The 26,403-nt window shown below is 40.1% G+C and overlaps 2 protein-coding genes across 10 annotated transcripts in view; one reads left to right on the plus strand and one right to left on the minus strand.

Moving 5' to 3' along the window:
* The window catches only part of CSPP1 (centrosome and spindle pole associated protein 1), a 170,897-nt gene extending 154,599 nt beyond the window's left edge, over positions 1-16,298 (plus strand). For 7 of the 9 annotated variants that reach the window (XM_032421735.1, XM_032421733.1, XM_032421736.1 and 4 more), the window contains 4 exons: positions 727-790; positions 6,949-7,058; positions 13,289-13,427; positions 15,455-15,663. In XM_032421735.1, the coding sequence (XP_032277626.1) occupies positions 727-790; positions 6,949-7,058; positions 13,289-13,427; positions 15,455-15,663 (522 nt within the window). Of the gene's footprint in view, positions 1-726; positions 791-6,948; positions 7,059-13,288; positions 13,428-15,454 lie in introns of all 9 variants that reach the window. The other 2 variants (XM_032421731.1, XM_032421740.1) reach the window with 1 other exon arrangement.
* Positions 16,299-17,282: 984 nt separating this feature from the next.
* The window catches only part of ARFGEF1 (ADP ribosylation factor guanine nucleotide exchange factor 1), a 144,392-nt gene continuing 135,271 nt past the window's right edge, over positions 17,283-26,403 (minus strand). The window contains exons 35-39 of the mRNA XM_032421730.1: positions 24,481-24,620; positions 22,813-22,981; positions 21,365-21,503; positions 20,240-20,357; positions 17,283-18,775 (exon numbers count right to left, since the gene is read on the minus strand). Coding sequence (XP_032277621.1) covers positions 18,611-18,775; positions 20,240-20,357; positions 21,365-21,503; positions 22,813-22,981; positions 24,481-24,620 — 731 coding nt within the window. The 3' untranslated portion in view covers positions 17,283-18,610. The remainder of the gene's footprint in view (positions 18,776-20,239; positions 20,358-21,364; positions 21,504-22,812; positions 22,982-24,480; positions 24,621-26,403) is intronic.

Below are 26,403 nucleotides of genomic sequence, written 5' to 3' on the forward strand. Positions count from 1 at the left end.
CTTATTTGAGAGCTCATTATAAGCGCAATCCTAGTGTTATTTTTCCCCCTACTCTTATGTTCCCTCTGTATCTGTGCTATACCTTTGTGACAGCTGCTGTCACATAGGGCTGTCATTGTCTGAGGGCATGCCCCTCTCTGTCCCCCATGGGACTGTGATCCACTCCACAGCAGAAACTCTTACTCATCTTTGTTCCTGGCATGGAGGAAATAATAGTAAGTGCACTGTATGGATTTATTGAAAGAATGAATGAATCTTGGCAATGGTTTAAAGACTTTTATTTTTTATTTATTTATTTTTAAGATTTTGTCAGAGAGCACAAGCAGGGGGAGCTGCAGGCAGAGGGAGAAGCAGGCTTCCTGCTGAGCAAGGAGCCTGATGCGGGACTCGATCCCAGAACCCTGGGATCATGACCTGAGCCGAAGGCAGACACTTAACTGACTGAGCCACCCAGGCGCCCTGGTTTAAAGACTTTTAATATTTAATTGGGTTCATTGCTTCATACTCTGTTTTCATCAGCAATATTGTGACCCATAATAAAACGGGTCTTTCCTATATTTTGGGGGCATAGGAATGTGGTGTAGGGGGCAAGCAGCCAGTCTTACCTGTCCCCATCCTTTTTTGCTAATTTTGGGGACAGTGTGGAGACTTGTGCCTCTTGGTACAGCTTTGTTGTTTTTCCATACAGGACTAATAAAAATCACTAATATATGATGTTCCTTTTAGCCCAGAGAGGACTCTGATGATTTCTTGAAAACTTCATTATTGGAATCTGATAGTGCTTTTATTGGTGAGTATATTTATCTTACCAGTCTAGTTATTTAAATATTAAGCATTATTTATATTTCTTTTAAGTATTTTTCTCCATACTTAACAAAATTAGTACTTCACTCTTTGTTTTGCAAGGTGGTAAAAAGGAAATATCCTATTTTACTAACTTAATAATCATCAAATATGACTTATTCTGAAAACTTTATAAATAAAATGAGCTTTTGAAATCATAGGAATGGTTCACACAAAAACCTGTACATGAACTTTCATAACAGCTTTACTTCTAATAGCCAAAAACTGGAATCAGCCCAGATATCCTTCAGCAGGTGAACAGGTAAACTGTAGTACATCCATACCATGGGATACTGCTTAAGAGACGAGTGGATCAGGATCATATCAGTATCCTGGGTGTGAGACTGTTGCTCTTCTTTTGCAAAACATTACTGCTGGGGGGACCTGGGCAAGGTGTGCAAAGGACCTCTTTGATTTCTTAAAACTGCATGTGGATCTTTCCATTTTAAAAGGTCATAAGAATATTTTTAGTCTTAAGAAAAAATGTATCTCACGGTACCTCTATGTATCTTCTTATGTATTGTAATATACACATAATTATGTACTCTGATCATAAGCATTTCTGCTGTCTTAGGGCCATCAGGGAATTATATCTCCTACATATTAGTTGTATTTCATGAGATGAAAATTCCAAACTAGCCTATACTTTTTTTTTTTAAAGATTTTATTTATTTGAGAGAGAGAATGAGAGAGAGAGAGAGAGCACATGAGAGGGGGGAGGGTCAGAGGGAAACAGACTCCCCGCTGAGCAGGGAGCCCGACGCGGGACTCGATCCTGGAACTCCAGGATCATGACCTGAGCCAAAGGCAGTCGCTTAACCAACTGAGCCACCCAGGTGCCCTATTCTTTTTTTTTTTAGTGAGTTTTTCTTTTCCAGGATGTCATATTATGGAGAGTGACTAGAGATGGAGAAACCAGGAGGAAATAGGGATGGGGAGGTAGTGTATGGAAGCATCAGGGAAATGTGACCTGTTCCTGCTAACAATTAAGACAGTTTGGGGCACTCAAGATGGTGTCTTAGACTATTTCATTATACTACACCAAAGATACAGCAATCTGTCTTTTTGATATCCCACAAATATCCCATAGTCATGACTGTTACCACTGTTCTAATGAATGTGGGTAAGGCTTTTGTGTGTGTGATAACCTAGATGAGAAAGTTCTGAGGATCTAAATATATAGCATGTTGACTATAGTTAACAGTACTGCAGTGTATACACAAAAGTTGCTATGAGAGAGAGTTTTCATGTCCTCACCTGTAACAACAAGAACAACAACAAAATGGTAATTCTGTGAAGGAGGTGAAGGATGTGTTAACTAGCCTTATTGTCAAAAACATTTTGCAATATGTAATTGACCCACATGGGTCAATTGAACAACATGGGTCTGAACTGTGTGGATCCACTTAAACGTGGATTTTTTTCTAGTAAATACAGTACAGTAAATGTATTTTCTCAGTAACATTTTCTCTTGATTCCTTTATTGTAAGAATATATATATAATATATATGGAACATATAAAGTATGTGTTAATCGACTGTGTTATCAGTAAGGCTTCTGGTCTACAGTAAAGTTTCTGAGGAGTCCAAAAGTATACGTGCATTTTCGAACGTGCAGGGCCCCTGCATGATTCAAGGGTCAGCTGTATACGTAGTATCAGATCATCACATTGTACACCTTAAACTTACACAATGTTCTGTGTCTGTAATAAATTAAGCTGGAAAAAACACAAATTGACTATAAACAATAAGAAAGAAATTCAATCAATAATAAGTTTCCAAAACAGAAAGCACCAGGTCCAGATAGCTTCACTGGTGGATTCTACCAAACATTTAGGGAAAAATTCTATGAATTCTCTAAAACCTCTTCCAGAAAATGGAAGCAGAGGGACACATTCTGTGTGTCCAGCATTACCCTAATACCAAAACCAGACAAAGAAGAGCACAAGAAAACTACATACCAATACCTCTCATGAATATAGATGCAAAAATTCTCAGCAAAATATTAGCAGATTGAATTCAACAATGTGTGAAGAGAAACACCACAACCAAGTGGGATTTATATCAGGTATGCAAAGCTGGTTTACAGTCAATTAATATAATTAATCAAAATGTAATCATCGTATCAACAGGCAAAAGAAGAAAAATCACATGATCATTATCAGTAGATGCAGAAAGGCACTGAACAGAATCCAACACCCATTCATGATAACTCTCAGCAAACTAGGGTTATAAGGGAGCATCCTCAACTATCTACAGAAACCCTACAGCCAACATCATATTTAATGATGAGGAGATAGAAACTTTCCTGTAAAGACCAGGAACAAGGCAAAGATGTCTCTTCTCACCACTCCTCAACATCATTATGGAAGTCCTAGCTGATGTGCTAAGTCAAGAAAAGGAGGTATACAGATTGGGAAAGGAGCAATAATACTGTCTTTGTGCATTGATGACATGATTGTAGGAAATCTGATAAATAAAAGAAACCCTGGTACTAATAATAAGTAGTTACAGCACAGTTGCAGGATACCAGGTTAAAACACAGAAGTCAGTTGCTTTCCTATATGTACCAGCAATGAACAAGTGGACTTAGAAAGTTAAAACACAATATCACTTACATTAGCACCCCCCTAAAAAGAAATACATATAGATCTTGTACTGATTTTATTATGAAAAAAACTGCAAAACTCTTATGAAATAAAACAGACATTTCATGTTCATGGATTGGGAAATGCAATATGGTTTAAGATACCAGTTCTTCTCAACCTGATCTATAAATTCAATGCAATCCCAGTTAAACTGATTCTAAAATTTATATGGAGAGGTGAAAGATCCAGAATAGCACAACATGGAAAGAGGACAAAGATGAAGACTGACACTACGTGACTTACTATAAAGTTAACAGTAATCAAGCGGTGTGGTATTGGCAAAAGAATATACAAATAGATCAATTGAACAGAATAGAGTCTAGAAATAGAGCCAAACAAGGATAGTCCATTGATTTTTGACAAAAGAGCAAAAGCAATGCAATGGACAAAAGATGGTCTTTTCAACAAGTGGTGCTAGAACAACTGGACATCTACATTGCAAAAAAAAAAAAAAAAAAAAGGAATCTAGACACAGACCTTAGACCCTTCACCAAAATCAACTCAAAGTGGACCATAGACCCAAATTGTAAAATGCAAAATTATACAACTCCTAGAATATAACAGAGGAGAAGACCTAGAAGAACTTGGGGATGGTGATGACATTTTAGATGCAATACCAGAGGTGTAATCCATGAGAGAGAGATTGGATAAACTAGACTTCTCTAAAAACTAATGCTCTGTGAAAGACAATGGCAAGAGAATGAGAAGACAAGCTAGAGACTAGGAGAAAATACTTGGCTAAAGACCCATCTGATAAAGGACTGTTAGCCAAAATATACAAAGAACTCTTAAAACTCAACAGTAAGAATTCAATTAAAATATGGGCAAAAGATCCAAACACATTTCACTAAGACCTACAGATGGCAAATAAGCATATGAAAATATGTCTTTAGGGAAATGTAAGTTAACAACGAGATACCACTATTAGATAGAATGGCCAAAACCCACAGGAACTCTCACTCAGTGCTGGTGGGAATGTAAAATGGTACAGCCACTTTGGGAGACAGTTTGGATGTTTCTTAAGAAACCAAACATACTCTTATCTTACAATCCTGCAATTACACTACTTGATATGTACCCAAAGGAGTTGAAACTTAATGTCCATACAAAAACCCACACACAGATATTTATAGCAGTTTTAGGTAATTGCCAAGACCTGGAAGCAATCAGGATGTCTTTCAGAAGGTGAATGGATGAACATACTGTGATAACCAGACAGTGCGATATTATTCAGTGCTGAAAAGGAATCACAGACCTGTACCTCTAAAACACATAATACATTATATGTTAAAAAAAAAAAAAGATAGGAGGGGAAGAATGAAGGGGGGGGAATCGGAGGGGGAGACGAACCATGAGAGACTATGGACTCTGAAAAACAAACTGAGGGTTCTAGAGGGGAGGGGGGTGGGAGGATGGGTTAGCCTGGTGATGGGTATTGAAGAGGGCACGTTCTGCATGGAGCGCTGGGTGTTATACGCAAACAATGAATCACAGAACACTACATCAAAAACTAATGATGTAACGTATGGTGATTAACATAAAAAAAAAGAAATGAGCTACGAAACCATGGAAAGATACAGAGGATCCTTGAATGCATGTGTGTGATAGAAGCCAATCTGAACAGGCTACATACTATATGATTCAACTATATGACCATCAGGGAAAGGCAAAACTATGGAGGCAGCAGAGAGATCAGCAGTTGCCAGGGGTTACAGCAGAGGGAGGAATGGGTAGGGGTGCACAGAGGAGTTTTAGGGCAGTGAAGCTATTCTGTGGATCTTGTCATAGTGGATACATGTCAAAACCCATGGACTGTACACCACCAAGAGTGAAGCCTAAACTATGGATGTTGGGTGATAATGTGTCAGTGTGGGTTTATTGATTTTAATGAACATACCACTCTGGTTGTTGATAGTGAGGTAGGCTATGAGTGTGTGAACAGGGGGTATATAGGAATTCCCTATTTTCCACTCCGTTTTCCTGAACTTAAAAACTCTTGTAAACAGTCTATGTTTTGTTTTTTCGTTTTTTTTAAAGCAAGTGCATTAGTGGTAGGGTATATACAGAAATCAGAAAACTTTATTTTTGGAGTTTTAGAAAACCACACCTCATTCAGTAAAATGTAGTATTGCTGCCTTAAAAAAAAAACAACTGTACATTTTATTTTATTTTATTTTATTTTAAAGATTTTATTTATTTATTTATTTGATGGAGAGAGAGCGAGAGAGGGAACACAAGCAGGGGGAGTGGTAGAGGGAGAAGCAGGCTCTCCGCCGAGCAGGGAGCCCGATGCGGGGCTCGATCCCAGGACACTGGGATCATGACCTGAGCCAAAGGCAGCCGCTTAATGACTGAGCCACCCAGGCGCCCCACAACTGTACATTTTAAATATCAGAAATTTGAATATCACTTATAGGGTAAATGATAGTGTTGTATCAGTGTTAAATTTCCTGAACGTGATAATGAAATTGTAGATATAATGTAGGAGATAGTCCTTGTTCTTAGATAGTACATGCTTAAGTATGTGGGGATGAAGTGTCATGCAACTTGCTGGTTCTGCAAAAACAAGCAACACCACCCCCCATATAGAAATAAAGTAAATGTGGCAAAATAAGAAATGGTGATTTTAGGTATTTATTATAACTTTCCTTTAGGTTTTAATTTTTTAAAATAAAGAGTTGGAAAAATCCTTACCTCCATGATCACTAGAGAGGCTATGATCAGATCAAAAAGACTGACAATACCAAGTGTTGGTAAAGATATGGGAAACTAGAACCTTCTTAAAATGTAAAATGATAGAACCACTTCTGAAAATGGTTTGGCAATTGCTCAAAATGCTAAACGTAGAGTTACACAGAATATCCAACAATTTTACTCTTAGGAATATAGCCCAAAGAAATGAAAACATGTGGCCACAAAGACATATACACGAATGTTCATAGCAGAATTAATAATTGCCAACTAGAAACAGTTCACATGTCCATCACCTGGTGAATACACAGATAAAATGTGATATATCCATATGATGGAGCACTATACAGCAATAAGAATCAATTGATACGTGGTACAACATAAAAGAACCTCAAACACATTATGCTAAGTGGAAGACACAAAATATTACATTGTATATTCCATTTATACGTAATCTCAGGAAAGGTAAATCTCCTGAGCTTGAAAGCAGATCAGTGTTTATTTGGGGCCAGGGAGGTGGGAGTTGTGAGTGATTGCCTGTGAGCACAAGGGAACTTTTTGAGGTGATAGACATGTTCTAAAACTAGATTGTAATGATGACTGCACAGTTCTATAAAAGTTAATGAACTGTGTACATTTGTAGTAGCTGAGTTTTATTACATGTAAATAATATCTAAAGCTATTAAAAAAGAGTCTTGGTTTAGCTCGGAGTAAAAAGATTTGAAATGTTTGTTGTTTAAGACTTCTCCTTTGTGTGGTCTTCTTAGGTGCTTACGGCGAGACATATCCTGCCATTGAAGATGATATCCTCCCTCTACAGTCCCAGCTGTCCTCTGCAAGACAGCGCAGGAGGAACAAACAGAAAGGATTGGACTTTGTATGTATGAAATATCTTTTTCTTTTTTCCCTTCTCAGTTTAAGAGAGGTCTGGATTCTGACCCATGCTAAATTGGTATGGTCCACAAGAGACTCATTTTAGAACCAAAGACACCTCCAGATTGAAAGTGAGGGGGGTGGAAAACCATTTATCACGCTAATGGACATCAGAAGACAGGGGGGTGGCAATTCTTATATCAGACAAATTAGATTTTAAACCAAAGACTGTAATAGGAGATGAGGAAGGACACTATATCATAATTAAAGGGTCTGTCCAACAAGAAGATCTAACAGCTGTAAATATTTATACCCCTAACATGGGAGCAGCCAAATATATAAGCCAATTAATAACTAAATCAAAGAAACACATCAATAATAATACAATAATAGTAGGGCACTTTAACAACCCAGGCACTAAAATGGACACATCATCTAAGCAGAAGATCAACAAGGAAACAAGGGCTTTGAATGACACACTGGACCACATGGACTTCACAGATATATTCAGAGCATTCCATCCTAAAGCAACAGAATACACATTCTTCTGGAGTCCACATGGAACATTCTCCAGAATAGATCACATACTGGGTCTCAAATCAGGTCTCCACCAGTACCAAAAGACTGGGATCATTCCCTGCATATTTTCGGACCACAATGCTTTGAAACTAGAACTCAGTCACAAGAGGAAATTTGGAAAGAACTCAAATACATGGAGGCTAAAGAGCATCCTACTAAAGAATGAATGGGTCAACCAGGAAATCTTGAATTTTAAGAATTCATGGAAACAAATGAAAATGAAAACACAACTGGTCAAAATCTTTGGGATGCAGCCAAGGCAGTCCTAAGAGGGAATTATACAGCAACACAAGTCTTTCTCAAGAAACAGGAAAGGTCTCAGATACACAACCTAACCTTACACCTAAGGAGCTGGAGAAGGAACAGCAAATAAAGCCTGAACCCAGCAGGAGAAGAGAATTAATGAAGATTAGAGCAGAAATCAAAGAAATAGAAACCAAAAGAACAGTAGGACAGATCAATGAAACCAGGAGCTGGTTCTTTAAAAAAGAATAAGATCGATAAACACCTGGCCAGATTTATCAAAAAGAAAAAAGGGGGGCGCCTGGGTGGCTTAGCCGGTTAAGCGGCTACCTTCGGCTCAGGTCATGATCCCAGGGTCCTGGGATCGAGTCCCGCATCGGACTCCCTGCTCAGCGGGGAGCCTGCTTCTCCCCTCTCCCTCTGTCTGCCTCTCTGCCTATTTGTGCTATCTCTCAAATAAATGAAATCCTTAAAAAAAAAAAAAAAGGACCCAAATAAATAAAATCATGAATGAAAGAGGAGAGATCATGACCAACACCAAAGCAATTATACATATTATAAAATTATAAAACAATTATAAAAACATATTATGAGCAACTATATATCAACAAATTAGGCAATCTGGAAGAAATGGATGCATTCCTAGAGATGTATAAACTACCAAAACTGAACCAGGAAGAAACAGAAAACCTGAACCAGACCCATAACCAGCAAGAAAATTGAAGTAGTAATCAAAAATCTCCCAACAAACAAGAGCCCAGGGCCGGATGACTTCCCAGGGGAATTCTACCAAACATTTAAAGAAGAATTAATACCTATTCTGAAGCTGTTTCAAAAAATAGAAATGGAAGGAAAACTTCCAAACTCATTTTATGAGGCCAGCATTACCTTGATCCCAAAACCAGACAAAGACCCCACCAAAAAGGAGAATTACAGACCAGTATCTCTGATGAACATGGATGCCAAAATTCTCACCAAGATACTAGCCAGTAGGATCCAAAGGTACATTAAAAAGATCCTAGCCAGTAGGATCCAATGGTACATTAAAAGGATTATTCACCACGACCAAGTGGGATTTATTCCTGGGCTGCAAGGGTGGTTCAACATCTGCACATCAATCATTGTGATACACTACATTATTAAAAGAAAGGACAAGAACCACATAATCCTCCCAGTGAATGCAGAAAAAGCATTTGACAAAGTACAGCATCCTTCCTTGATTAAAACCCTTCACAGTGTAGGGATAGAGGGAACATACCTCAATATCATAAAAGCTACATACGAAAAGCCCACAGCAAATATCATTCTCAATGGGGAAAAACTGAGAGCTCTTCCCCTAAGGTCAGGAACACGGCAGGGATGACCACTCTCACCACTGTTGTTCAACATAGTACTAGAAGTCCTAGCCTCAGCAATCAGACAACAAAAAGAAATAAAAGGCATCCAAACTAGCAAAGAAGTAGTCAAACTCTCACTCTTTGCAGGTGGTATGATACTCTGTGTGGAAAACCCAAAAGACTCCACCCCAACATTGCTAGAACACATACAGGAATTCAGCAAAGTGGCAGGATATAAAATGAATGCACAGAAATCAGTTCTATTCCTATACACTAACAATGAGAAGACAGAGAAATTAAGGAGTTGATCCCATTTACAACTGCACCAAAACCCCTAAGATACCTAGGAATAAACCTAACCCAAGAGGCAAATGATCTATACTCAAAAAACTATAGAACACTCATGAAAGAAACTGAGGCAGACACAAAGAAATGGAAAAACGTTCCATGCTCTAGGTTGGAAGAACAAATATTGTTAAAATGTCTATGCTACCTCGAGCTATCTATACTTTCAATGCAATCCCTATCAAAATACCATCAACTTTTTTTCACAGAGCTGGAACAAATAATCCTAAAATTTGTATGGAACCAGAAAAGACCCCAAATAGCCAAAGGAATGTTGAAAAAGAAAACCAAAGCTGGTGGCATCAGAATCCTGGACCTCAAGCTCTATTACAAAGCTGTCATCATCAAGACAGTATGGCACTGGCACAAATACAGACACAAAGATCAATGGAACAGAACACACAACCCAGAAATGTACCCTCAACTCTATGGTCACCTAATCTTGGACAAAGCAGGAAAGAATGTCCAATGGAAAAAAGACATTTTCTTCAACAAATGGTGTTGGGGAAATTGGACAGCCACATGCAGAAGACTGAAACTGGACCATTCCCTTACACGATACACAAAATAATAGATTCAAAATGGATGAAAGACCTAAATGTGAGACAGGAATCCATCAAAATCCTAAAGAACACAGGCAGCAACTTCTGTGACCTCGGCTGCGGCAGCATCTTGCTAGACACATCTCCAAAGGCAAGGGAAAGAAAGGCAAAAACTAACTATTGGGATTTCATCAAGATAAAAAGCTTTTGCACAGCAAAGGAAATAGTTGACAAAACCAAAAGACAACCAACAGAATGGAAGAAGATATTTGCAAATGACATAGCAGATAATGGGCTAACATCCAAAATCAATAAAGAACTTACCAAACTCAATACCCAAAGAACAAATAATCCACTCAAGAAATGGGCAGAAGACATGAAGAGAGATTTCTCTAAAGAAGACATACAAATGGCCAACAGATACATGAAAAACTGCTCCATATCACTAGGCATCAGGGAAATCCAAATCAAAACCTCAATGAGATACCACCTCACACCAGTCAGAATGGCTAAAATTAACAAGTCCAGAAACATCAGGTGTTGGTGAGGATGCGGAGAAAGGGGAACCCTCCTACACTGTTGGTGGGAATGCAAGCTGGTGCAGCCACTCTGGAAAACCATATGACGTTCCTCAAGAAGTTAAAAATAGAGCTACCATACGAGCCAGCAATTACACGACTGAGTATTTATCTCAAAGATATAAGTGTAGTGATCCAAAGGGGCACCTGCACCCCAGTGTTCATAACAGTAATGTCCACAATACCCAAACTATGGAAAGAGCCCCAGACGTCCACTGACAGATGAATGGCTAAAGAAGATGTGGTATATATATACAATGGAATATTATGCAGCCATGAAAAAATGAAATCTTGCCATTTGCAGTGATGTGGATGGAACTAGAGGCTATCATGCTAAGCGAAATAAGTCAATCAGAGAAAGACAATTATATGATCTCACTGTTACGTGGAATTTAAGAAACAGAGGATCATAGGGGAAGAGAGGAGAAAAATAAGACGAAACCAGAGACGGAGACAAACCATAAGAGACTCTTAATCATAGGAAACAAAGTGCTGAGGGTTGCTGGAGGGGAGGGGGAGTGGAGGGATGGGGTAACTGGGTTATGGACATTAAGGAGGGCACGTGATGTAATGAGCACTGGGTATTATGTAAGACTGGTGAATCACAGGCCTGTACCTCTGAAACCAGTAATACATTATATGTTAATTGAATTTAAATTTTAAAAATGTTTAAAAATACATAAAAATAATATAAATTGACATGGTCCAGTAAAGAAAGCGCACTTGGTCTGGAAAGAGGTGACTGTAGGTGTAAATGTAGGCTCTACCACCTGACCTAGCTCCCTAAGCTTGGGCAGGTCATTGAACTCTGGTACCTTGGCTTGAGGTAGTATTTTCCTATCTCCTAGTGTGGTTATAAGCCTAGTAGTACCTGGAACAGAATGTTCAGCAATGTTTGTTCCACGCCCTAATCTTCCTCCTTCCCTGTTGCAGAATATTTGGATTTCAGAGAAGGTACAAGAAGCAACTGAAAACATTTATTGTGAAGTCTGCTTGGACACTTTAGGTGTCCAAGACTTGGACACCTAAGCCTACTATATAGGCATCTTCTAGTATTTTGGTCGGATAACCTGTCCAAGGTCACATTCCACAGGAAGGCTGATATTCAACCCATATTCTTTTCATAGAATGTGTGTAAATGTTTTTATAGTATAACTAGTAAAAAGCCCTTGTGACATTGTTGAGATATGTACTTTGTTGAGTAGACAACTTTGGGCAAATTCTTAAACTGTGTGTGTTTTCTTATATATGTGACATGGAGATAGTTAATATATATGAGCCATTAGCGCTGTCAAGTCCACAAAGGACAAATGCTATTATTAGCATTATTACATGTATAGCTTTACCAGGTGGCAGTAACTTGTTTCCCCAGCAACCACGTCTACTTTGCCTCTATGTAGTTGCCTTTTTTGGTTACACAGACATGAGATGTGGTCAAGTTTTAGCATGTCAGTACTTGCCTCCTTTTTATTGCTGAGTAACTCCTTTGAATGGGTATTCCACATTTTGTTTATCTATTCAACACTTGATGGACATTTGGATTGTTTCTACTTTTGTGTACAAGTTTTCTGATGATTTTCATTTTTCTTGCATATATACCTAGGAATAGAATTGTTATAGAGTAATTTTGAGGAACTGCCAGACTGGTTTCCAAAGTGGCTACACCATTTTATACTCCCACCAGCAATAGATGAAGGTTCCAGTTTCTATATCATGGCAACACTTGTTACTTTTATTATAGTTATTATAGTCATCCTAGGGAGTGTGAAGTAGTGCCTCCTTGTGGGTTTGATTTGGATTTCTGTAATGATGTTCAGTATCTTCGAAGATAACGTCTATGCAAATCCTTTGCCCATTTTCTAATCAGTTTGTCTATTGTTGATTTGTAAGTTATGTATTCGAGACACAAGTCCCTTATTAGATGTATGATTTTTATAGTTCCTCTCATTTTGTGTGTTGTCTTTCTTACTTTCTTGATGGGGTCCAACTTAACCAATCTTCTCTTTCATTGCTTGTGCTTCTGGTGTCTTATCAAGAAACCATTACCTAACCCACCATCATGAAAATTACTTGTTTTCTTCTAAGGGTTTTTATAGTTTTGCTCTCAAATTTAGGTCAGTGATCCACTCTAATTTTTGCAATTGATGTGAGGTGTAGGGGTCCAAATTCATTCTTCTGCATGTGGACAATCCGGGTTGTTCCAGTAACATTTATTGAAAAGGTTCTTCTTTCCCCCAGTGAATTTTGTTGGCCCTTTTGTCCATAAATTAAGGGTTTATTCCTGGACTCTCTATTCCATTGTCTTTATGCCATTACCACCCTGTCTTGATTACTCTAGCTTAATTGATTCTTAGCCCCTGTTGTTTCACTTTTTACCTTTTGGGTCCTGTTAATTCCCCACCTTCACCCAGCCTGGCAGTATTTAAATATTATCACAAATTCCGTATCTTCATCTGAGCCTGCATGAATAAACACCAGGAGTTAGAATATAAATGCTACAGATTTCCATTTGTTTTATTCCTCACACTATACATTTATCAGGGGCAAGAATATTTTTAGGTTCACAGATTTGTTACTGATTGTTTCTAAAATTCTCTTTTCTAATTATAGGATAACAGTCATCCTAATATGCCACCAGATGGTCTCTCTCTAAAATCTGTATCCAGTATAAATATTGATCAGCTTAGAATGAAAAATGAGGAACGGATGCGAAGACTGAATGAACTTCAGAATAAACCGATTAATACAGGTGAATGGCCAGTCTTAATGCTTAATTGACTATTATCTGTAAGAACTCAAACCTGTTTACAGGGAAATTTTCACTGTTGGCTGGGGGCGCGGATGGGTGGGTTGGAGAGAGATGGAATGAATTTTGAGATCCCTTTGAGTTGTAAGGCCTAGAACCATAGATACTATCCAGGAAAACTTGGACTCAGGATCAACTTTGCATCAGATTCTACCAGAGAGGGCATGCTTTTTTGAGTGGATTCTTTTTTTAAAGATTTTATTTGTCAAGAGAGAGCGAGCACAAGCAGCGGGAGGGGCAGGCAGAGGGAGAAGCAGCTCCTCACTGAGCAAGGAGCCTGATGCAGGACTCGATCCCAGGACCCCAGGATTATGACCCGAGCCGCAGGCAGACGCTTAACCAGCTGAGCCACCCAGGCATCCCTTGAGTGGATTCTAAACAGATGAAATTTTTATTAAATATATCCAGCCTTTCTTTGCTTTGAGCAGGGAAAATGCTGGCTAGTATCAGCATCTCACACCCCTTACTGAAGTGAGAAATTAACTTGACAACTTTTGAGTTCTTTAGGTAACACATCTATTATGAATTTATAGTATTACAAAGAATTTTTTTTTTTTGCTTTTTTGCTTGGCTTTCAATGCCATAGACAAAACAAGTAGCCTCAGGTTAATGTTTCTTTTTAGAAGCCAGTGGGGCGCCTGGGTGGCTCAGTCGGTTAAGCGTCTGCCTTCGGCTCAGATCATGATCCCAGGGTCCTGGGGTCGAGCCCCGCATCGGGCTCCCTGCTCAGCGGGAGCCTGCTTCTCCCTCTCCTGCTCCCCCTGCTTGTGTTCCCTCTCTTGCTGTCAAAAACTAAAATCTTAAAAAAAAAAAAAAATAGAAGCCAGGGTTTAGTGTTTTTATTATGGTTTCACTGTCTCTCCTTGCTTGGGTGACCAGCAGGTTGGAGGGTGCTCAGCAAGCACAGGCAGACAGGATGGTTCCTTAGGCAGCTAGTGAGCCCCTCAATACTAGTTTTGGCAAACAGTAGAGTGGTCTTTTGGGATAATTCCCTTTAGTCTGTTAAGCTACATACGGTAATTTTCTAATAGCAATTATCTTTATTAATTTAAAACTATACTACAATCTCTAGCAGTCAAGGTGTCATATGTTCTGGTGGCAATTCCATATCAAATACGAGCACATATGGTAAATTGATGGGAGCAGTACTTTTCATCATATACTGAAAAAATGGGGACCAGTGGGAAAACAGTTCTTTAAATCTGCACTGAGGATTACCTATTCCTCAATTTCTTTTAGAGCCAGTAAGGGTAATTAATATTTAACAGGGATATATTTAAATTGAAAAAATAGAGCATTTGAAGAATCTCTTACGGGTTTTCAACTTCTAAACTTTTTAACATTGTCCTTTCAAACAGGAGCTTTCTGGTACGATGTGGATTGATTATTAAATTGACTGCACATATCCCTTTGCTGGGCTAATCCTTCACAGACTGGGAGATGTAATTAAAAAAAGTAAAAATGACATCACAGGGTAGGAAGACAGATTTTCCTATTATATCTAATAAGTAAAATACAGAGATAGAAGTTGAGTACATTCAATTAAAGGATGAAACTTAAGGACCTACCTTTTAATGGAGTAGACACCAAACTCTTAATATTAGGTGCAAGAATGGAAGTAATTTCATCTCCTTAGAGGATTGTTAACAGGTTTGGGGTATTTCTAAAACTTTGCTGAATTTAAAAGTTTTGTAAAATTGCGTACACTTCTACAGTCAACTTAATGTTTGGCACCCTCTACTTTGCTATCTTTGGAATCCCTGTGGGTATTGGTACCATGGAGTCACCTATTCCCTTGACCATTTTCTTCCTACCTCTAAAATGCGGGGCCTGGACAAAACTACTTTGTAGAACATAAATACTATGGAGAAATGCAGGGCTGAAATGGGTTGAATTACAGGAAGATCTGTGTTCATTTCACCTCCTTGCCACCAGTGTTACCTGAGTCCTATCCCTCTTGCCTCCTTTAGACGACGAGAGTTCACTGCTTGACCCCGATGACATGAAACACGTGGGGGACGATGGATCAAACTCTGTAGCAACTGAGCCCTGGCTCCGCCCAGGCACCTCAGAAACGCTGCAACAATTCATGGCTGAGCAGCTGAACCAGGAGCAGCAGCAGGTTCCTGGAAAACCAGGCACTTACAACTGGCAGGGCCTGTCTACTGCCCACGGTTAAATAAATCTGCATTGGACCCAGCAGTGCCTTTTAAGGTGAAAGGAATGTCAAATCAGAACCTTTAATAAGTGTGCTACTTTTGGCCCCTACCTGAAGTTACTTACACAGGTTTCATCTGTATATAAGGTGTATTTTTTCCCATGATGTATAATGATGTATATATTATGTACATAAATAAAAGGCAATGATTACATAACGTAGGATTACCTAGAATTATTTTTGCACAATTTTGCCATAAATTGGGGTGGTAATGAACTCTTGGAATCAATTACCATATGTGCATTATTTTAAATTCTGCTTGTCAGTAAGCTAAGGTGAATAAAAGAGGTGTCGTAACAGTACTGTAAAACCTGGATACGCTTGTTGTGTGCACATTTGCCACAGTCATCGCTATTCAAAATAATTCATTTAATACATACATTCGTTGTAGCTGTATTTTAGTTGCTAGGTAATGAATCAAATGTGCTAGTTAGTTACTTCCATGTCATTTAGAGCAGCTCACTCAGTATAAATGATGGGGGAATCGTAACTGATTTTACTCCCATGAGCCATAAACTAAATATCACATCATCTTTTTGCCTCTATGTTTATGCAAATGAAGGCATTACATTTACTAATTTATATGACTTAAATACTTGATAGAAATAAATTATTTTTTATTACCAATGTCAATTTATTTTAACTGGAATTGAGGTTTCTAGACGAGGTGTTTTAGAAGTTGAAGACAGGACCATCAGGGGCCAAGGACAGAGACTGGAATCCTTGCTGCATCACCATGGACCCTTGGATCAGTGAGTCAGTCTTCCTAATCACTCCTTAATCACATTTAAAAAAGTAAAGAAAGATTAATTCAAATTCTGGGAAATAATTCTTTGGTCTTTAGCATTATGATGGCTGAGAACACCCCCAGGTACTACTTCCTGCACATTTCCACTGATGGAACGAATGACGGACAGGATAGAGAAGTTTACTGCAAATGTGAAATTTCTCCATTTTGAATTTTAGCTATACATTTTATACTCAATTTTGTAACCTATCCGTTGTTTATTTTACTGTGAAGAAGATTTTTCCTGTTATATCTGTCTTCATCTGAAACACCCATCAGATGATAGACTGCAAGGTCAGGGTGGTTTCCATCTACCAAGGTGGGTGACTCCCAGCTTTAGCATCCAGCTGGGCTTGCACAGGGCTGTCCTGAGGGTAGTAAATACGGTACACCTATAAATGCATTGTTCAGTAACTCATCTAAGAGCAGTATGAGAGCGAACACTGCACACTTACTTCTATTTTTAAACACAGTCATTATCTTGACATGTTCCATTTTTCGTTCAATGCCATCGTACCATACAACTTGAACTGACTCCTAGGACACACAATGCCCCCCTGACAAACTGCCCCAAAAGGGACTTCAGCTCTCTCAGCATTCACACAGTATAGCCTTATTTTGGGTTATTAATACACACAATTTTAATTATTATGAATATCCTATGGCTGAGAAAGCACGATCCTAATGCCAAAAGAAGAACACCGAATTTGTAGTTCTGGCCAAGAATATTCCTAAATTGTTCGGCTTTTAACAAAAAAAGGATCAATGAAACATGGGGCTGTAGATTACACAGGTTTTGATTGCACTGATGAAATAATCCAAAAACTTTATTGACCTATAACCTGATTAGAATATGCCAGATGAGAATCAGTATTGTACAGAAAGTTGTACAGAATTTTTTACATAGAAAACTTTACATCTGTACCATATACATTTTATCCATCTGAAAAAATTTTCTACATCCACTGTTAATACGGAATGCTTGACAATCTTGTCTTTTTTTAACCATCAGAGCACAATTCACAGTATGAATACATTTCCAGTAAATCTAACTCCCCCAACCATGCCAGATTTGTTATTTTAACATATTCAACATTAAATTCTGTACACAGAGTAAAATCTACATCAAGCCCCGCCACCCAAAAGAAAAAGAAAGTGACAGCAACCTAGATTCATTTTGCAGTGATTCAAGTTTCGGTCCATGAAGGATCAACTCTATTTTAATGGCTCATCTTTAGAAGCCCTAAGAGAAGTATATTACAGGTAGTTAGGTCAGTAGGAGTATTTTCTACCTTTTTTGTTGTTGATCATGACAAGCGTCAGCCACAACAGCTTTCTGGGCATGTTAAACCCTCAAAATTACCAACCCCTCCCCGCCCCCCCACCAAAAAGGGCAAAACCAAAACCCCCACAAAATAAAAAAGACAAAAAGTTCAACCCAAATGTTTAGTGCATTTGACAAAATATTATAGGTATTTAGCAAATGAATAAGAAAATAAAGAAATTAAAATAAAACAGTGCAGGAAGAACTATATAATGTTTAAGATTTTTATATTACAGACCTGCATCTCTGTACATTTTTCACAGAAGGATGATTACCAGTATCTCAGATAGCCTGAGTGTGCAAAAATCTTCAGAATAAGAATACCATAGTTGCTAAATATTTTACCATGAACAATAATTTCTTCTTCTCCCCCCCCACCCCCCCCAATTATAAACATTTTATCCTTCAAAATACAGCTCTCCTGAGTTGTACTTCTTGCAGAAGTTCAAATCTTTACATCTATAGTTCTTTGGGTAAAGTTTTACTTCCACACCTGCCGAAAACTGTGGGGCTCTCCCTGCCGCCAAGGACAGGGAAGGACACATGAACACAAGCTGACACTGTGGAAACAGGCTTTCTGCTCAACATGAGCCCAACATGACAAACAGAATCCACCAGATTACTAAATAGGGACTGGAGCGTTGCGCAAGTTTGAGTTACAGTTCTAAGCATCTTTACCAGTAACCCTCAGACACGGCAATTCAGAGAAACCATTTTTCAGGTAGGAAACCTCAGCTCCAAGGTCCTTTTAAAGAGCGGAGGGATGTAAACGCCAACAGAAAAATACCAAGTTGCCATCATTGCTTGTTTATTCCAAGTTCCTGTTCAGGTGGTTGTGATATCTGAAAAACTACTCCAATTCGCAGAAAAAATCTTCTAAGAACGGCACGAAGTTCAGGAATCAAGTCAAATTGCATAATTTCACATAAGAGAGGGTAGTAGAATGATGCATGAGCTTTAAACTGGGCGGGGAGGGGGGGAAATAAATTTCTCCATTAGTAGTGCTTGCATTCCAAACCACAGCAGCTCAAATGCCTTTAGCGTCAAACCACTCTGGGGCCTGCACTGATCAGTGAAGACAGAGGAAAGGCATCTGCATAAAGCAGGGACTATACTGATTATGGAACTGAAAGAGAAGTATTCAAAAGACTCAATACAAACATTATTCACTTAGCTATCCTGATTTTGAAAAACATTTCCCATTACATTTCCTTGACAAACTTATGACAAACTTTTAGTATTTATCATTGTTTTTCTGGATAATAAGCAAAAGTAAGACAAGCAGGAACCACAGCTGAGTTTTTATAAGCTATGGGTTATTGAAACAATCTTACTTGTTAAAGAAAATTTTAATTTTTATGGAAAATTCTACCTAATAGTGCAATACAAAATTGCAATCTCCAGGCAAAGATCAGACTTTCCACATTTACAGTTCAACTGATGTACTGTAGTCGTGTTTGCTGGAATTCCTCAATCTCTGAATCACTCTCTCTGCTGCTCTCCACACCCCATGAGGGACTAGGTAGCAGTGTGACTGATGGTGGCACGAAAGCCCGCGGTGGAACCAGAGAGACTGGGGTTTGGGGTCCTTTCTGGCCACATGGCTGCTGATGCCTTAGGTCACTTCTCCAAGCTTTATCCAGCCCAGAGGCAAATGCATGTGGACTAGAGCATGACTTGGGACAAACATCTGTATGGCACCAAGTGACACCACACAGCCTCTCTGGGGCCCCGTACACCACTGTGACCCCAATCTCAGGCTACCTCACTAGACATTTTTAAACCAATTCAGGGATCATGGCAACCCGTTTCCAAGTATATGAGCTGTAAGTTGCTGTATTTTTTAAAGAGGGAAATGCATATTTTTGAAAATCTGCACTATGTATTTATATTTAGTTACATATTTTTAATTTATCATCATTTCTACTGGTTTCAAATTCTTAAATGAGTTTATGGCCTATTCACTAGGGCCTCTGTGTTACATGGAACCAATAAATATGCCAAAGGTATGGCTAAAGCCTGGAGCACAGGCCTGGGACCCCGGTAGGGGCAGAGTCCAGGGCCAGAGGTTGGGCAGGGTGACAGTTTTCAAAATGGAGGACAGACTTCAGGGGTCAGGATGGGAATTGCAAAGTGTGGGGGACCCAGCAGCTTGGTCAGAGTGTTCCAAAGGGACACTGATTCCTTCTTTACTGACTCCCCTACAAAGTCACTGCTTAGAGAACCAAGCAGGGTGAGGAGGGAGAAGACTGAGGGCCCATGCAGAGACGGGCCACCGTGGTCCGGGACAAAGTGGCACCACAGCCTGGGCTTTGCTGGATCTACCTCCGAGCGATGGGTCTGCAAGCCGGCACCCCTGCCTCCCGCTTGAGCCTGATGCTGGTCAGGCTAGAAATGCCGGGCTGGAGAAGACATCTCATACTTACCCTACTGTCGCTTATCTTTAGAACTTTAGTCAGAAACAAAAGCAGTAAATTAGTCCAGGCTTCCCGGTGACTCTCTGACGTCAGAGTAAGGAAGTAACTTAGGGCTTCGCTGCAGACACTGTAACAGAAAGGGCTCACTTTGGCATGTGCTGCATACGTGCGGCTACGGGTGTTCACAGAGAAAACCGCTGGGACGAGGCGGGGAGGGACTATTAACTATCAGGAACTGGTTACAGTCTGTCTGCCAACACTAACTGCCGTATCAACATAACCGTGTCCTTTGCAAATTAGGAAGAAAACCGGACGTTAAAAGAAGCCAGTGCAATGTATCAGGAAACGCATTTTCTAAAAGGTCCCCCGAATTTCAGACCCCTGTGCAGCAGCGCACGTCCAAGCCTGGCATCAAGAAACCGGGGCTGAAATCGGGTGGGTCTTCACTCACTGTGAAGGTGTAGGCACTTCTGGGTCTTAAAAGTCTCATCAGTAAAGTGGGAAACAGGGACTAAGTCATCTCTTGAAGTTCTAAAATGTACTTAACTGGTCTCTGAGAACATCTATTCCCTGAGAATACACAAAAATACAATGCAGAAGACAGCAGTCTTTCTGAATGGCATGTTTCATTCTTAGCATGAGTTTAAAATTTAAAGGACAGAATCTTAAGTTGTCATGAAGTAAAAAGAGTGCAAAAAAAAAGTAACACTAACAAAACATCAAACCTTCTTTCAAACTAAAGGCAGGCAGGCAGGTTTTCACTTTCACATATGATTGGTTCGTAAAAATGCGATTATCTGTGGCATGAAAAAGCCTAATGGTTCGTAAAAATGCGATTATCTGTGGCATGAAAAAGCCTAGAAACTCTGAAGTTTTAAATTTTAGGAAACTTTCTTCCTGTCCCACAGCGGCAACAACAGACATGATTTGCTCATGTCACCAACTGTGCAAAAGTGCGTCCATCTATAAGACTCTAATTTTCACAATCTCTTCCTTGGGCCCCAAGCTGTTTGCATGGTCCTGCAGCGGGGTTGAGATGTGGACTCTGCCATGAGTGCAAACCTAGTGGCCCTTTCCTCCTCTGTACCACGCAGCCACATGGGTCAAAGGCAGACACTGAGCCAAGAGTCTTACTTTAAAAGCCTCTGCTGGACCTCCTCCCAGGCACTAACGCGGCTCTCATCCATGTACATCCGGAAGAGAATGCGCAGCCCACAGGCAAGGCTGCTCGTCTCCTGCTTCAGAAGGTTAGGTTTGGATTTGCCTTTGAAGCCTGCGGAGAAGGGAAGTTGCATGTTACAGAAAGACAAAACCGCCTTGTGTGAAGGCACATCTTGTGTACGTCCAGCGGTGGCATCTGCTGCCTGCCCTGAGCCCAGGGCCTCAGCAGCCCTGAGGTGGCCCACAGGGAAGGAGTCGCACAGGGAAGGCACACCTTGAGACCGTGGGGCAGGTCAAATTGGGGGAGGCCCAGCTAAAGGCGATTTCTATGTGTAAAATTTCCCCTCCTTTCCAGCTGGGGGGATAGGAGGTACAAAACAATGTTGGCCTGGGAAAGCGGAACTCTTCAAATGAAACTGCACCTGAAAGCTCCATACAGCTTACAGGAGGGCTCCTGGGTGAGCAGGGGCAGACCCCTCAGCAGGAAGAAGGTTTCATCAGGCCAAGGGTCCAAGCATTGTGAAGGGTCCAATGCGCATGCAAACGTGGAACCTGGTGACTTTAGCAGGAGCAGTCCTGGTTGAATGGCAGCAGCAACTTGAGTTGAATAAAGGGGAAAAAATATAGACTACTCTTCCCAGAAGTTAGGTTGTAAAGGAAAGAGGAGGAACAAAGCCATGGGCTTAATTAGGGGTTAAACGATCATTTTAGATTAAATAAAATATGCAAATATAAAGTACCCAACACTATTTCAGAGTCTGATGTTCAATAAACATTAGCTCCCTTCTTTTTTTCTTCACATTCTGCTGCCTCTCATTCTTCCAGCACTGTTTTTTACCTAATAGGCACCAAATAACTACTTAAGTAAAAAATTAGATGTCAGTTTAATTATTATGCTTAATTATATATTTATATAATTATATTATACTTAAATTTTCCAACTTGTTCAAAAATATGCCTCCCTCCCTCAGAACATTCACTTCCATTCTGAGGTGTGGCCACTCCCAGATAAGCATGGAGAAGTCATTTGAATACACATGCAAGGATTTCATGTTTAGGACCTTCACACACTTTTTCTCATTAAAAAAAGGGCAGCTTTTAGTGTGCTCACAGTATCAACAGGGAGGTCCAGGTTGGGTGAACAAGATGAAAAAATGAATGGTCAAATCAGTCAAACAACAGATTGATTAAACAAGTGGGAAACAAGTTTCCCCTAGCAGCTTACTATATTACACACTATATTATATACGTATTATATTAGGCCTGGCTAGTAGACTGCCTTCCTACTATTATTAAGGTAAAAAGTTCATACAGTGAAATGCATACACCTGAATTGTACAATAATGAATTCTGATAAACGTACACCTCTGGTGCACAACCGTTAACAGTGAACACTAAAGTGTGATACTCGTGCAGCTTACCTGCTTTCCACAGAGCAGTCCTCTGTTCATTGTTGGAATTAAATGCTTTTGCAAATCTATGGGACTCTAATAAGCAGTCCAGTAGCTTAAAAAGTTGTTGTGATGTTAAAAAGCGGTACATTCCTTGATCCTGTGTATCAACTCGAACATCAAAGTCCACAGCATCTCTCTTTGGAAAACAAACCACCACAGCACGTGCATGCACACAAACACACACACACACACACACACACACACACAGTCACAAATTTTAGTAAGTTTAGAACTCAATGCTCCCCCAAACATCAGTTTTAAGAGAACTGAACTTAATCTCTTTTACCTCAACAGGAAATTGGGAAAGGTCTATCTTTTGTCATTAAACTTCCAGAATCTTCCTTCCATGCATCCTAGTCATCCGGCACCACCTCCTATCTTTCCAATTCCCTCCTCCTATTTCCTGACTCCAGGAGCTCTTCCCCTGCCAGAGCCTACAGCCCTTCACTGTTCCTCCCTGCCACTTAGGTCCTCTCTTCTCTTATTAACCAGTTTAGACTCCATGGGCTCCAGTTATAATTATTCTCTTGCATAATCCCTCACTCTTTTTAGATTAATTGGCTGGCAAAACTGCCTACTCCACATCGCCACCCACACAGCAAACACGACTGGAGAAAACAGACTGGTTTTAAATCCAGTGGGCTCTGGGTGCTGCCCAGCAATCCTGCACTGCCCTAGTCTGCTTTCCTGGATGACTAGCTCATGTTTTCACTTCTCCAAGCATCTAAAACTCTCTTCCCAACCTCATTTGGTGGATGATTTTTCTTCTCCTATCAGAAGAAACCTCCCACAAACTCCCAAGAGCAAATGGACCAACCTTCCCGTGTTAACACCCCACACACTTCGCTGCTTTCCTATTACAATGCACGAGCGGCCAGGGCTTCCATTCAAGACAACCCCCCAGGAGCTGGCACTAGATGCCATCCCCGTTCACTTTTCAAAAAGATTGTTCTGCAACTGCCCCTGTCTTCTGCATTCAGTTCTCTCATCAGGGAAAATGTTGCAATACTGCCAATCTTAAAGACAAAACAAAGCAAACCCTTCTCTTGACCCCTTCATCCTCCTCCAGCGATTATCCTATTTCTCTGTACCCCTTTACAGCAAAACTCCCCTTGACGGAATTATCAATATTTTCTGCCTGCAATTCCTCTCTTGTACCCACTTCCATAATGCTTTTGTCCTCAACATTACAATTAAATGCAATGTCAAGGTCACTGAAGTCTACCAAATTGCTAGGGGGCGATTCTCAGATGAAATATTACTTGACCCACTGAGGATTTGACAGAGATGATCACATCCTTCTTCTTAAAACATTTTCTTCATTTGGCTTCCAGGACACCACTATCTCTTGCTCTCCCCTTGCCTCATGGATTCTTATTCTGGAGCTCTTTAACCAGACGCTTCATCACCAGGAGCTCTAACTACGGAAGCCCCAGGGCTCAGTCGGCAACCCTCCTCTCAGCTGTCCACACTTAACTGCCTAGGGCATGTCATTCAGTCCCATGGTTTAAAATGACATTTCTATGATGAAGAGCCCCCAAATCAAATCTCTAGTGTGACCTCTGCTCTAAAGTCCAGACTGTGAAAGCCAACTTCCTCCTCAATGTAAAAGCTGCTGTCCCCCCACATCCGTACCTGTGCGGCGGCTAGGTTTTCGGCATCTTCCTTCTTGCTTGTGGCTGGGAAGAACACAATGTTGTCGATAGTCTGGATGAGTTCCAGCTGCACAACACATTTAATCAACAGGGCGGCAAACAATTTTTGTTCTGGAAATTCTGTGAGGAAACCCACCCCAATGCACATGCAAACAAAAATTATTTTGAATCCTTTATAATATCTATGACATTACAATGCTAAGGAAACATTCATATGTATGAAGGTTACCTGCACATATCACACTGAGAACATACTGCTTTTGCACATAAGCACTACTCAATAAAAGTTTAATCAATTTTTAGAAAAGCCTTACAAAATTAATTTTTTAAATAAAAATATTCCCAAGGACTTAGAACAGTAAATAATGTTCAGAAAGGTCCCACTACAACTTCTAAAATAAGATTTAGGTTACTCTTTAATAAAATGTAACAAATGGATTAAAAGCTAAGACTTTAATAGCATTTACTGGAACTCAAGTTTGACCTTTGAAATAGGTAATGTAAAAACCTATATATACCAAAAGAAAACAACAGGAACTGGATGTGTGAGAAAGGAAGTGAGGGACAGCCACAAATTCTGACAAATGTGGTAACACTGTGGGTTAATCAGAGCACGTTTTATTTGAATCCAGGTTAGAAGCTGTAGCTAACTATATTTTCAAATGCATCCATAAGCAAAGAAGTCTATAAAAAGATTATGCTAAGTACATGATCACAAAACTAACCGAATTTTGAAGTAACAAAATGTTCTCCACACTGCGCAGGCAAGATGAAACACAGCTAAGTCTTCTAGCCTGAACGAACCTGCTCAGCAAGATGTTTCTGACAATCCACCAGCCTATAAGGACATGTTCATAGAAGAACTTTGCATTTCACTGACCAAATGCCGAAGCACAAGGTCAGAAAGAACTCAACTACTGAGATGCTGCGAGAGCTTGGCAGTGCTGACATGCGGCTCCAAGGGAGCTCTCAATCCTGGGATGTCAGGGCCAGCTTCTCCAGTGAGCTTTCCAGGAGGCAGATGACTGCCCCAGGGGAGTGGCTGACTTACAATTCTTCAGTCTCTACTTTTGCTTTTATTACAAATTCCCTTTTGCGGCACCAATTTGTGGAACTTAAATTCATGTTTTAGGGACTTTAGGGGTAGCAAAACAACTTGCATAAATTTATTCTTACTGAGGTTATTAATAAAGGCTCCTTTCCAGGTAGTTTTCAGAAATGCTATTGTATTTAACACTTACTACTAGATTGCATGTCAAAAAAAAAAAACAAGAAAAAGAAAAAGATAACAAAGAAGCCACAAGTCCCACAAACTGTCTCCTCTTCAGTGTCTTTTTCCTAGCCCTCTACCTCAGTCAGAGCTGACACATACCAGTCGCTCCTTCCCCTCTCCCATTCCAGTCCTAAAACTCAGTTCCTAGAGCAGGAGACTCCTGGCAGCACAGCCGGAGCTCCCAGAGAGACTTGGGAGTCGGCTGACGTCTGACAAGATGTGTCCTCGTTAGTTCTAACATCAGCCGCTGAGGGCCGGAAGAGCTTTCAGCAGGGCGAACTGAGAGTATGGCTGATGAGGCTCCACTCTGATCGAATGGGCAAAGCTGGGCCTCTCCCTGCTTTCTGGTGTCCTTGGAGGATAAGGATCTTAACTTCAGACTCACTAGCAATGACCAGCAGCATGTTTGGGGACAATACCTATTTGGACAAATTTTACAACTCGGGTTGGCTGACACTGCCAGGGTTTATTAGGTGACCATGTCACTGGTTCACCCAAGCTAAGCAAAGATGAACTATGTGGGACAGCAGGTACGGAGCCGAGGCTAGATGGGGCAGTGATGTTTTCTGAAAGTGTACAGAGAGAATGAGCTAGTTGCCCTGCAGACAGGATGAAGTACTCAGGTCCGTG

This window comes from Phoca vitulina, unplaced genomic scaffold (assembly GCF_004348235.1).
Source record: "Phoca vitulina isolate PV1807 unplaced genomic scaffold, GSC_HSeal_1.0 scaffold25, whole genome shotgun sequence".
Taxonomy (NCBI): domain Eukaryota; kingdom Metazoa; phylum Chordata; class Mammalia; order Carnivora; family Phocidae; genus Phoca; species Phoca vitulina.